Below are 14,378 nucleotides of genomic sequence, written 5' to 3' on the forward strand. Positions count from 1 at the left end.
TTTGTCACCAAAAGGGTTGTCAGACATTGGAACAGGCTGCCCAGGGAAGTGGTTGAGTCCCCATCTCTGGAGGTACCTAAAAAACGTGTAGATGTGGTGCTTAGGGACATGGTTTAGTGGTGGACTTGGCAGTTAACAGTTGGACTCAATGATCTTAAAGGTCTTTTCCAACCAAAATGATTCCATGATTCTATGATTCTAATAAATACATAGTGGGGCACATCTCAGTAGCACAGACAGTAACCCCTACTTCTTCCCATGCAGCCCTCCTCTCTTCTGGACAAGCATCCCACGATCCCCCCAACCTCACCACACCTGAGCAAAACAGTAAAACACACGTGATGGTTTGTTCCTAATCTACATTTACTTACCACATCTGTTACCCACATGCATCTGTCCTACACCACAAGACTGCTGCGGCTCTGATAGCTTGAGAGACTTTCTGGCAACCTCGTGGTCCATGCCAGAGACGCGAATGCGGAACTGGTCCCTGCTGACTGTCTTCCGTAAGGTTCGAATGGTTTTACGGAACCTCTTTTCAGTCTTTTTCCGAGCGCAGCGCACATCACATGTGTCTGAAAAGTATCAAGGGTGAAAGCTGCTATAAGTGACCATGCACAAAAATCCACCCAATTCAAAAGACCAACCAATGCAAATCACTGAGAAAGCAACTTCTGTGAACAAGTCTGAAATCCTTAAGGACAAGACCACCAGGCTAGAAGAAAATTAATCAGACCACAAGACTTTAATCTATGGGCAGCTCTTTGGTCTTTGAAACTATCCCCATCCCTCACTCTTTTTGAAGCAGTAAAATTCATTTTCAAAACAGGAGATACTTTTTATTATCATTTTGCATACAGATAGAAGTGAAAAATACAGAAATTAAGGAACAAACAGCAAGAAGCTTCAAACCGCACCTTGGATTATTTTCCAACCAACCTGTCACCTCCTTTCGGCTTGTTTCAAGCTCAAAGTCCACAGTGATAAAAATTGCTCTAGTCGCTCTCAGTCTACTGAGGGATCCATGAACTTTCTTGCCAGAGCTGCATGTTAGGTTTACATAGTGGAAGCTCTCCATTACTGAATTATGTCTCTCTGTATGAACAAAATTAAAGGAAGCAAAAGCTTGGCCAGCTATGTTACTGAACATTCACTAGTTCATAGTGTTATACTAGCACATATGTTGTCATGAAGAGTTAAAGGGGAGCAAATGATCAACTCCACACACCAGGAAGCAGACAGTTTGGCCAGTTTCTCAACTGGTACATCCTCACATAGAATCATGACTCCAGCGCACCTACAGATGTACATGACTCCAACGCACCTACAGATGTACTGTCGGACTGAGACTCTGACACTGCAGCGGGTCTGAGGCATGATTCACTGCTAGGATGAGAGCTTGGCTGCAGTGCTCAGCCCCCTTCCCCTGTGTTTTGCTAGCTGGTTCTAATGAATTGCCTTTGTACTACGCAAAGCATCTTAAAACCATGACACTGCCTGCATCAGGCAGGCTACCCGAGGGAAAAAGTTTTGCACTCGTATGAACCACATGAAAAATGTGTTAGCTTATAATGGTGTTTAAATTAAGTAGTGGCTGCATACACAGGACATTTGGAGACCATTTTCAAGGTTTCAATGAGGAAATAAGATTTAGTTAAAGAAAACACCAGAATAAGTTTTGGTTCTGGAGTATATAACTCTTCACTGAGCATCTAGCGTAGGTTCTAACTCTTCTAAGGACAAACAAACTGACATGCTGATTCATCATATTGTTTAGGGACTTCTTCCCCCAGCTCCTTTTTTTTTTTTTTTTTTTTTTTTTTTTTAAAATGTACTCCCCCTCATTTTCTGCTGACTATGTAAATTCCCAGGCTATACTTGCTGCCTTGGAACAGATGGAAGAGCTGACCTCACTGTGTCCATCTGGGGCTGCTCAAGTATAAAAGGAAGACAAGAGAAAAGAGGAATAACCCTTTGGCAATAGAGTCAGCATAAAAGGCCAGGAGATTCTTCACTGAGGCATCAGACAGTAAGGAGCAGGTGAGAAAGGAAAGAACAGAAAGAAGGGATAGAGAGAGAAAGGAAAGGAAGAAATAAAAAGAATTAAAAGAATGGTTGATTTTACTGAGAATTTATTTGCAGTGGTACAAACAAAAAAGGAGAAGGGCTTTCCTAACAAGACTGTAAGGTTGTCACAGGGAAGTCCTGTGATCTGAGATAACTATTGCAAGAATCAAGGCTGGGAAGTAGCGTGATTCATGAGGTCAGTGAAGAGCAGAAAGTTTGCAGTCCTCTATGCTTTGCTTATGATGTACTTCATATCTGGAAAGCACTTAACCCCTGAGCTATGGCTCTAACCTGCTTACCTGCATTTTTATATTCATACCTGGTATCATCTCTTCCAGACCTTCTTGAAACATCTCAGTCTTTTTCAAACTACATTTTCCTTCATTTAATTTAAAGGTTACGCTTATCTTGATGGCTGAGGTATCTTCAGGAAGAAAAAATGATGTTATTGTAAAAAAGGAATAGAAAATTTATATAACCCTAATGTCACATCATAATGATGACATCAAAAAGTATGCAGATATAAAGTGAAAAGCGATCATCACAGAAAACCTAAAGAGATGCCAGCTTCCTCCTTCTGTGAAGCTGATTCACAACTGGAATTGGAACAAAGTGTGATAGAATTTATTTAAAAAAAAAGGAATGAGATCAAATCTAGATCTGCTATTGGGTAAATCAAATAAAGGTTAGCTGAAATCAAAGGAGATACTCCAAACCAGTTCAGAAAGTAGTTTATATGTCTATATAAAGTAGTACCTCTTATCTGTTTATCTTTAAATGTTTTCTAAACTTTACTGTCCAACAGCTCAACCTAAACATATTGTATGTTGCCAAGACTGTCCAGTTTGGATGTCTAAAAAGAAGCATGACAGCCCTGCTGTAGCTGTTTATTTCAGTACTCATCTTTTTCTCTTTCCTTATTTTAAGTCTTAGTTTGAGTGATGCTGATGAAGCAGTACAAAGGGAATTTCCTGCTGTAATCACGATCTGCAATCATGAGGAAGAGGAAGAAAAAACAGAGGGAGTCTAACAGAGAGGGAAAATAGAAAGTCGACAGAAACACCCTTATTTCACAGTTATCTATTAAAAGAAATCAGTCAAATCATGCAACAGTAAATCTAGTGATTACCCAGCCAGCTGGATGCATTTGTATTTTGCTGCTTTTTCTTAAGCTGAGATGACCTGCCACAGGTGAGGGTGTAGGCATCTTGTATTCCTAACAGATAGACCATACAGACAGACAGAAAAGACATAGGCACAGACTGAAGAATCCTGTACTATAAAAGGCATATTTCATTTGTCGATGGGCATTATCACCTTCACCTTTTTCAACAATGTTGTTCATAAAATACTCCACATTAGAGCTTGTCTCTTCCTAAGCAATTTAAAGGGTTCAGGAAGAAAGGCAGCGTCTGTCCCATAAGCACCAGCCAAGTCTGCATGTTGTGTCCTGTGGGGTGGAGGGGCTGTGCGGGCAAAACCTCAGACCCCACGCAGGGCTGGAATGCCTTCACCCCATTCAGCCGCAGCTCTCAGGGCCAATTAAGGAATGGCCCAGGGAGCACAGAGAATTCTGCCCTGTCCTCCCCAGCTTCAAAAAGACAGTTGTCTTGAGAAGGGAATCTGAGAGTAGAGTGGTTATAAAAGACAAGGAAAGGGGGGCTTTCCTGGGACACTGGCAGGGCTATAGCCCTTTATTATCTATAGTGAAAGAGGAAAGGTCCCTGTTGATTGTCTACTTCTTGGGGCTTCCATGAGAGTTAGGAGGTTTGCTACTCCTACACTCTCTACAGAATCATATGCTTGTTTTTGTTGCTTTTGACTTACCAGAAAATACCTGGACATCTGAAGAGCAGCTTAAGAAGCATTTATCACTCCCAGCACTTTTAATGCAGTGCAGCAATACCTTGGGTGACATATTATCAGGCAAGGGACCCTTTGTCTCTAAATAGGATAAAACAAATACTCACAGAAGTAAAACATCTACATACACCCTACTAATAAATCGACATGCAGCTGCTTCTGTAGCTGGTACCTGAGAACACCCATGCAATTAATATGCTGTTTAGACAGAAAATCAAAGCAAAATAAAACCACTGGAAAATCACATAAGTAATTTCCTTTCAAGTAAAGCTATCATGAGCAAACCTTCTCATGCAAAGAAATAAAAGGAAATAGAAGAATGAGCTAGATAAAAACACAGGAAAGAAAGCATCAAAATCCCTCAAAGTATCTCCTGTTTTGGGCTTTGGTGGTTTTTTTGGTTTGTTTTTGGTTTTTGGTTGGTTTTTTTTTTTTTTTTACTTGTTTTTACCAGTTTCAACATCAGTACCATCATGCCTGACTAAAAAGTAAAGCGGAATACCGGGAACGATGACTCATACCACTTAACTGGACAGATCAAGATTTTCAGATTTGACTATAACTACACGGCCATCAAACACATCAGGAGTAGAAATGTATTTACTAGGCACCTTACCAACACAATCCTTTTTATTCCAGTGTAATTTGTAGTTGGAGTGACACAGGCATTCATAGTCTCCCAGTGTGTTCACACACAGCTGTTGGCAGCCACCATTGTTGATGCTACATTCATTAATATCTACAGAAGAAAGGTAAAAATACTTTTAAAAAGTTACTCTTGCCAAAGTTCTGTACTCTAACTCCACTAGGTAAACATGTACACAAATACTGCTTAGTAGGGTTTGGAAAAGATTTTAGGAATGCTATCTGGACATTCACCTTGAAATAGTTTTGTTTTCATGGAAATCCTTTGATAAAAGTCAAAACTGATCAAATGTTGTTGGAGGGGAGATATTAGGTATGTCCTTAAACCACATAATGAAAAAATATCCAGCCTCAGCAATATGATAACAAATTAACTCAAAGAAAAGGAGACCAGATCAAGTCTGCATTGCACTGTGTCTGGTTAATTAATATTTCTAATTTGGAATAAAGACATACAACATGGACAGGATTCACACTGATCAGTCCTCCAAAGTGCTCAGATAGATACAACTGCTGTGGAACACTATTTGACTCCACATGGGCAAATAACACCATTGTATCACCATTGTCCTTTTGGCCAATTATCCAATTTTGGGGCCTTACCCCACCCCAATAAGTGTCAATAGGAGGAGAAACTACTGACAAGACCACATACTGCCTTTGGTGCAAACTTGCATGCTGATGCAGAATATACCATTCACCAGTGGTGTATCCCAGGGGTCAATACTGGGGCCAATACTATTTATCCTCTTCATTAAACCTGGATGATGGGACAAGAGTTCACCCTCAGCAAGTTCGCAGATGATACAAAACTGGGAGGAGTGGCTGATACACCAGATGGTTGTGCCACTATTCAGAGGGACCTTGACTGGCTGGAGAAATGGGCCGACAGGAATCTCATGAATTTTAACAAAGGGAAATGCAAAGTTCTGTCTCTGCTTCTCAGATCCACCCTGATGACTGCTTCGCTTGTCTCCAATAGCTTTACCGCAATTATACATAAACCTAGAAGGCTGCCATCAAGAAATCTCTTGAGAGTCCCAGAAAGTTTGTGCAACTGAGGGTACCCACTTTTATGTACACTTTTCTCAATGGAAATAACAGGTTCTTATCACTGCTCTCCCCAACCATTTGTCCCCCTCTCTAGATAGGTAACAATTTGGTAGAAAACACTGTGAAACAGATTACAAAACTGAGCTGATTTCAGGGGAAAAATGTGCTACTAACAGAACTGAGAGAGCAGGGGTAGGAGTGAGCAGCAGAAGAATAATGGAGAAAGAAGGGAACACTTTAAATTGGTACTGCTGCCTAAGATACCACAAAACAGGCTCAAATCTTCGGTTTTCATTGACCTTTTGTAAAGATGCTGCAAGCAATGGCAACTTATTGTCTCCAGCACTTACTGACTTCTTCCATATAGGTCAGAAGGTGTTCACTCAGTATCCCTACCAGCTTTGACACAGCCTGTGATTGCCAGTAAATGAAGGACTTACTATGGTACAAGGATTAACATCTTCTGCACAGGAGTATGATATGAAGAGGCCAATTAGCAGCCAACAGCAAAATTACAGTTCCTTTCCCTCATTGGTGGCCAAAAGAAATGGAATTTATGCAGAGGAATTCATGAGAACAGACTTCTAGCAAGTAGAACACATGAACAGTGTCACTCCCCATCCAGACAGGTTTCCCTGTTCATCAGGATAAAACACAGTGATGTTGTAGCCCTGTAACCTTCTTTGCAGACTTTCTAGAGGCAGAGATTAGAACAGATCAGGCACACAGAGATCTCTGAATTGTTTCCAAGTTCAAGTGTGCTCATTCTGCCTCAGAAATAAATAGGTCTTACTCAGAATTAAGTAAGCATATGGAGTCAGTCAGGTCTTGCCTAGAGCTTATATAAAACAGGTTTAATTCCATTTAGTGTCCAGTTATTCATGTTTCCTCATGTTAATTCTGGGAATTTGTCGCAGAAATATTCACACTTGACACACACGAGGTTCTGTGAACATCTTTCTCTCTTGCCTTGAACTTTTCTTATAGGAAAGACATAAAAGATTTAAGAGTATTAATCTTGGCCAATGCAAATCAGTGGTACTACATCAGCTAAATTCCAATCAACATCATATGTGGATCTGACATATGCACAAGAGCAACCTGCAAAACTGTAATTTTCTAAGTCATCCAGAGCTTCCCGTTCTTTAAGTCCTATTCCACCAACTTTTCACTGAAGTCAATGAGACTTCTGCATGTGAAAAATCTATCAAATTATGGCTACATATCCAGGTGCAAAATGCATTCAGTTTGTTCTAATAGTCACAGGTGCCTTCTGGGTGCAGGGTGGGAAGGGAAAAGCATTTGAGCAAAGCCAGAAATGAGCAGGATTAGTTCCTACTTTGGATGTGTCTCCTTATCATGGCAAAGAGTACAATTTACTCCATACACCTACTGCATATACACAGGCTTGTGTCTTGCACAGACACTAATTAGACCTGTGGCAACAGCACTCTATCAGCATGGCCTGTAGTATCTTTTTATAACTCACCTCCACAATGTGTGAAGCCATAGAGAGCGTATCCTTTGTTACAAGTACACTCAAAGGTGCCTGGATGATTGATGCACGTGTGGTCGCACGTCCGTTCAAAAGAGCATTCATCAATGTCTGCAAGTTTAAAAGGGATACATCAGTATCTTTTGGCCTGACAAGGAAGCACTGACGAGCTAACAAAGTTGGACAGAGATGTGCAGATTTGTGGAAACTAAGCAAATTCTTTTAAAGCAAATAATGTAACATAATGAAATGACAACTTTTAAAAGAACAAATAGGTCGCCAAACAAGATTTTTCTTGGCAAACATGAGAACTGCTGCTACATTTTTAACAATTATGTTTAAAATAAATTATTCCTCTTCTATGCGAGAAAAAAAACGCTGACAAAACTCTTATTTCATTAAGAAAAGTCTACATAAGGTCTGCAGAAATAGATTTACAAAAGAAAGTATTGCCTTTGTTTTTCCTCATAAATGAAAGCAAAGGCCACATTTTTAACTCTGTATGAATATGCAGTGCCCAATTTAAGTCTACTGAAAATCACAATGTTTTCTGAGATACACCTGAAGACAGATGAATGGAATAATTTGGTGAATTTTTCCACAGATCCATTATACTGTATATTTAGATGTCAATGTCTGTCTGTAAAAGCTGCTGAGACATCTGTTTTCTCCAGTGAAAGTTTTCCTTGGCATTGCAAACACTTTGCACACATCTTCTTTGTAAAGCATAGTTAGTGTAATAGCCTAATCATGATCTCAGTGAATTGAATGGTAAAATGGTAAAATTCCCATCACTTTGAGGCCCTGAATGTTTATTATACCATCAAAAGCACCTAAAACTTCTGCACTAGTACATTATGCATACCATGTAAGAATGTTGCAAGATACAAAAAAAGTTCACATCAACATCACTGACACAGTACATCATTCTTTTTTCTTGGGCTTTGGCATGCTTCAAAATACCACTTTTGAAACAATCTAGGGAAAGTAACAGAAGTGACAAGGACAAAAGGGAGATGCAAGTCTTTAAAATACATTCATAAACAGATTCCATCAAAAAAACCCACAAACTACCTTGAAAATCTTATGTTTTTATAGCAAGTTTGTTGCGTATAAATAGTTGTCCTTCTTTGTCTGATTTAAAAAGGATAAGAATGCCCCAAAACCCCAGGTGAGCATTATCTTCTGCGGGTCAGTTCAGCTTTCTGAAATTCATCATTAATATCAGCTGGTTGTCTAGGAAATGGAATTATTCACCTCCCCAGTTGGCTGATTGGCTTTACATTGTTTCATATTGTAGCTTTTCCAAAACCACAGACCATTTTGATCTTTACATTTTCACATATTTAAGCAGCTTAAACAGGATTGCTAACTCTATATGTACAAACCATTATACAGAAAAGCAAATATGCTTTGTAAGTCTCACAGAAGAAATCCATGTCATCCTAAAAATCAAATGATCTATGATGTTCTAGGGAATAGTGATTCCAGTCTGTCTACAGGCCTATAATTTGACAGATCACGTTATATCTTTTTTTCTTTAAATAATGAACCTCTAAATGGCATCTAAATATCCCACTAAGAAAAAATAATTTCACTCAATGGTGAACTAGTCAGTAAGATGGACAGAGAGATATTGTCTGTTTTTCCCTGTAAATTATTTTAAGATCATTAATAGAAGGGAGGGAAGCATTATCCTCATAAAGAGCCTTTTAATATGATGCTATCTCTGTCACTTCCAGATGATAGTTCACTGTGCCATTAAACATACCTCCTACAATAGTAGCAAGCCAACTGTATTAACTCAACAGCTGTTTCAGAAAGGAAGAAAAAAAAAAAAAACCAAACAAAACTGAGGCACAGAAATTATTCTGGAGTCCATTATCACTTCATCATTGTAGTAGATGTCCAAGCCACGCTGATTTGTTCTACTTCTATTGCCTCTCCATTGCACATACCTTGACAAGACTTCTCATCTGTTAATAATTTAAATCCCTTTCTGCAGCTGCAATCAAAACTGCCAACAGTGTTTTTACAGAAATGATCACAGCCTCCATTATTGGACTGGCATTCATCAATATCTGTAACAAAAAAAGGGCTTCAGCAAATAAACACAGTACATTCAACATACTTCCACTGCCAAATCCAGAAAACAGTCACGTCCAATCAGTTAGAGAAGCCCAGAAACAAAATCTAGCGAGACTACTACAAATTTTAAGGAAGATCAGATCCAGCTCTTAAGAATGATCTGTCCCATTCAGCCCCATGACAGTGTTAGTTGCTTTCATTTAGCATATTGCTGTCAGTTACTTTTGGGTACACATATTCACAAAAGACCATTTCCCTAAGTTCTGTTTGGAAACACTTTGACTTAAATGCTCTCCAACAGGTTTTAGCTTTTTAAACATTCTCGCCATTTCCTCTTCCTAAGCCCTGCGGAAATCTCAGACCGAGGAGGCTTCCTGAGCTACACTGTCCTTTTCATGCCAATATTAGAATGAGTTCTTTATCTAATATTAATTGACTCAGGCATGTGGATTTCATCATTTTTGCCTAGCACAACAGTCTTAACATCTAATTACTGGAAAATGTATTCTAACATACAACCTAAATGTCCCTTTGCTCCTTTCCAGTACTCTCATTAGAGCTGCCTGGACCAGTATAAATAATTCCACCCACACGTCCCTGTTTACACACTGATATTTACTTACAAACTGCTCTAACACCCAGCTGACTGCAGGTAAAATAGCAGACTATTGGACTGTATGCCTGTGACAACCTACATGCCTACCTCTACCTTACCACAGGCCTGTATTACCTCCTACCAGACCTCACCTGTGAAAAATGAGGCCATCTTTGCAGGAGGGGTGGAAGTGGTGAGGGGGAGGGCAGAGCAGCAGAGATTCTCTGCACATGATGCACCTGATGTGATGGAACTGGTGCGTCTACCCCTGGCTGCAGTCCTTCCTTAGGTCAGATTACACATACTGGCTTTTCCTCTTGACACTGGATTACTTTCATTTGGAGATTAATACCTTACAGCAAGGTGTTGGTATGCACGTGTCCACAAGTATAAAACTCACCTTTACATGTCTTCCCATCAAACTGGAGTGTGAATCCAACAGGACAGCTGCAGTGAACTCCAGTTGATGTATCTTTACATGTACGATCACAGCCACCGTTATTTACTGCACATGTTTCTAGCCAACAAGATAAAGCTGAAGTTTGCTCAGGGATATTATAATGGTAACAAGAAACATCATGTAATACAAGGTATGGTTCCCAGCACGCTGCTATTCAACCACATTTAGTCTAGTATACATGAGCAACTACTAAACACATGTCTTGGCAAAATCCCTGCCTCAGCTGTGTCCAGTTTTATGCTGAGACTCTGCAAACTAAGATACTGTCTCTGGATATTCTAGCCCTTAAACACAAATCCCTGCTCCTTGATGATGAATCTGTGCCTGTCAGTCTGTCTCCTTATGCCCACACTCAATCCGGGCTGATCCACTGACAGATCCCACCAATGCTCAGACACCTGGTCACACTCGGCACTACTAAACCAGTTTTCTTAAATCCCTCCCAACGCACCTTCACATGCTACCTGTGCTCTCAGTCATGGTGGATTACACCCACTCTGAGCATTCCTTCAGGCTTGTAACCCAGGTGCCATCTCAACCTAATGTTCCTCTAACTTCCCCCTATGCAAACTACGTCTAAATCTCACCAAACCTTTCTAGCAAACACGCCTAAAATACAGTTCTTCACATTCAACTAAACAGAAATAATTCACTCTCTGGCATTCATCTTCTGGTAGTCGGTCTAACCACCTCAGTCAGTCTAATGACCTTTTCACTGGCTGGACAAATGCAATTTTATCCAGCACATATTGATTCAGAGATCTGCAAAGATCATTTTCTATGTCTGCTTTTTGAAATCCTCTTTTCCTAGCTCTGTCTCCTAGTTTTCTGCAGCATCAAGCATATGCTACTTGTCAAGTTTTGTGACCTTTACTGGTTTATTCCCTCCCAGTCTCTCATCTCACATTCAATAGTGGGAGGTTGTATCCAACCTCCACGTGAAGACAGACTGCCTCTTCTTTCCTCCTCTTTCCACAGAAATGTCATTTTTTTGAAAATGAGGCTATTCATTTAGGTGTCTAAATATGGATTCAGGAGCTTAGAGCTAGCCCTATACTTTTTGTTAGTTTCTTCCTCAGCCTCCATGCTCCACGCCACTTCTGTAGCAAATGCCAATAAGCACAGTAAATCACCCTGACTGCCTGGAGTAAGGGCTTTTGAGAGGTGGACATCCACTGACCCAGCTGCCCTGAGACCACGGTGATTGTTTCTCATGCCAGTGCCTTCCCAGGAGTGACAGACCCTCAGAGGCTGACATTCTGGGCCAGATGCAAACACCCCTAGGAGAATAAGATGGCCTTGTATCCTAACTTGTCCTTCTAGATGCAACCCACCACTGGGCCCAATTCTCTTCCATGCAGAAGTATACTTTCAATTGAAGAGAAGCAGGTAAAACACTGCTTCCTCCACAATCACTTGGCTAAAACTGTAGCATAGAAGGGATTGTAGTGCATTCCCAGGATGAATCAGAACCATGGAAACATATGCTACTTCAAGTTCCTGACACCTCCTACCGACCGTCACAAACAACGTACATAGTTTCTTATACATTATGGAATAATATTATTTCCTGGAGTAATTCAGCCCAGAGCTTGATGGTTACAATAAAAAAAAATTCTTCAATCTGGAAGGTTTTGGCAAACAGCAAAATTATTTTGGATAAGCATTTTTACCCATAAGCAACCGTCGCTTCACCCTCTTGTCCACATCAGCTGCTGCTGTAGTGTTTCCCTCAGAAATGTCAACAGCAGCCTCTTCCCTCTCTGTAAGGAACATGAAAAAAGCAAATGAGTAAAGGTGCCCTGACCAGAAGCCTCATCTGATACCCAGTACATACACACACGCAAACAGCTGCATCGCACACTGAATTATCAGAGACAGTCGGAACTGACTAGGCAGAAATAAGTTATTTTTTAAAAAAGAAAGTAATAATGAAAATCATGAAGACCTTTCAGTCAAAACCATGAGAATACTTTTCTTTTGTTGCTTCCTTACAACTCATGTTTGCTTCAGTATTCTTAGCAAAACAGAAGATGTGCTACGGATGCAGTGAACAGCAACATGAAAGAGCTAACTGAACTGTCATGAACTGTTCTGTTAAGAGCACACTGTCATCATCTATCATGGACTAATACAAGGAGCAGCCAACTATGCCTGAGCATTTGATTTCAATCAACTGACAAACTCTTCCAGAGACTGGAAGAGTTTATAAATCTTAAGTGCTTTCTCTACTGGATAACTGCCTTGCAAAACTTGTACTTTAATTGAATTCAGAGTTCTGGTTTTAACAAACGTACTGCTTGGTTACACTCTCTGGCTCATGCTATATAAGAAACTGAACCTAAAATATCCTAGAGGGAAGGGAATCTTCTCTGGTTAGTGACAGGCCTCGTGTTTCAAAGGGACCAGCGATAATTACAGGCTGTAGTAGTATTAAGTAGCTACCTATATAGTGAAGCATATGCCTGGACCCAACCAACTCACTCACCAACTGCACTAGCAGGTTTCTTAGTTTTGGATTCCTTGACATTTTCTAGCCGTACTCTTATGAGAAGCATTAATCATGCACACACAGCAACACCACATCACACTAGAGTCAGTCATCAACAGAAAACTACTTCCCTCCACTGTATACTGACCCAGGCAGGTTTTCCCATCCACATGCATGATGTACTTGGGGTGACATCCACAAATGGGCCCATTATCAGCATCATCACATGTATGTTGACAGCCACCATTTCCATGATTACATGTTACTAGGAAGAAAATATACATTACATCTCACAATATTTCCAGCATCTTTGGAAGACAGGGTGCAATTTTGTCTCCATTTGACCATCCAATACACCTTCCCCACATGCCCCTTTCCTGAAGAACTCTGTGAGACTGAAGCACTGTAGAGCTCTCTTGTGGAGCTGAACTCCCCCTCATTATGAATGATGGTGCAGCTCCCAAACTACAGATACTGTAGCAAGCAATAGACCAGTGTGTGAGTGTCCAGCAAAGCCATTGGTTGTAGTTTAATTCAAATGCACACAATTTAGGCCTGTCATCCCAGTTTAGCTATAACATACCAAATCCCATATCACTGCAAACAGAACACTATTTGTTCACTTTGGGAAACCATAAGCATATGCAGAATGTTGCATACAAATGCAGCTCCTCTGGTTCTTGGACAGTTCAAATCCTGGTCGGCATTCACAGGCAACTCCTCCTTTGGGTGTTTCTCTGCAGATGTGGGCACAGCCATGATCTTTATTCATGCAGCTCATGCCTTCTGCAAAACAGGACAAGCACAAGAGCATCAGAATCTTCTTCATCAATGTGTGCAGGCAACAGTCAAATAAAGTCAGTTCAGTACACACACAGACAACAGCCTGCTACTTCTGGGAAGACTCTACAGTGTTAGGACAAGAAGAATAAGTTTACAGACAGGAAAGGCAGAAAGTTCAATCCTGCAAAGTGAACAGCCTCAACTTTTCTCCATCTTTTCTGTGCCCATGTTCTTTGACTGCAAAGTCAAAAAGCAACATCCCTAGACTTGTACAGTATCTGCATTCTCATCCAACGCTCTCACTTTATACCAGTGTTTATAAAACCTCCTCATTTCTTTTACAAAAATTGCAAGGTGGCTGATACCTGGCAAGATCAAAGCCTCACGTGAAGTTATTTCTCTACTTAAAAGAACAGCCACCAGACACATGAATGCCTAAGCAAACAGTCACAAAAGTCATCTCTATTTCAATCACTGGCCTACAAAGCAGATTCTGAAAGTCATAACCCACCTCAGCAGTGACCAAGTAGTGACCAGGCAGACATGCAGATTGTACATAGGCTGTATGTCAGTTCTCTTTTTGATAACCATTTTGTTTTCTTTTTTTTTTTTTTTTTTCTTGATTTTAATAAATACCTCCCAAAATAATCCCACTGGGGATTATCACAGTGTTCTGTATTTCTACACACCTTCCCAGCTGGACGGAATTTAGTGCCAGTGCCTGCTTTAACCAAATGAAAAAGTGATGTGACACTATTGGCTTTCTTCCTTTTGGTGCACCTCCTAAAAACATCCTGTCATTTTTGTCTCTGACAGTTACAAGCTGTTCATGCACCAG

General features: G+C 40.4%; 1 protein-coding gene across 1 annotated transcript in view; it reads right to left on the reverse strand.

The window, feature by feature from the left end:
* Window positions 1–14,378, reverse strand: part of SCUBE2 (signal peptide, CUB domain and EGF like domain containing 2) — a gene marked incomplete at both ends in the record, with an annotated part of 42,121 nt that overhangs the window by 16,496 nt on the left and 11,247 nt on the right. The window contains 12 exons of the mRNA XM_082317234.1: window positions 372–575; window positions 940–1,095; window positions 2,387–2,491; window positions 3,197–3,283; window positions 3,895–4,011; window positions 4,547–4,669; window positions 7,118–7,234; window positions 9,082–9,204; window positions 10,207–10,323; window positions 11,940–12,029; window positions 12,906–13,022; window positions 13,418–13,543. Coding sequence (XP_082173360.1) covers window positions 372–575; window positions 940–1,095; window positions 2,387–2,491; window positions 3,197–3,283; window positions 3,895–4,011; window positions 4,547–4,669; window positions 7,118–7,234; window positions 9,082–9,204; window positions 10,207–10,323; window positions 11,940–12,029; window positions 12,906–13,022; window positions 13,418–13,543 — 1,482 coding nt within the window. The remainder of the gene's footprint in view (window positions 1–371; window positions 576–939; window positions 1,096–2,386; window positions 2,492–3,196; window positions 3,284–3,894; window positions 4,012–4,546; window positions 4,670–7,117; window positions 7,235–9,081; window positions 9,205–10,206; window positions 10,324–11,939; window positions 12,030–12,905; window positions 13,023–13,417; window positions 13,544–14,378) is intronic.

This window comes from Platalea leucorodia (genome assembly GCF_965183815.1).
Source record: "Platalea leucorodia genome assembly, chromosome: 7".
NCBI lineage: Eukaryota > Metazoa > Chordata > Aves > Pelecaniformes > Threskiornithidae > Platalea > Platalea leucorodia.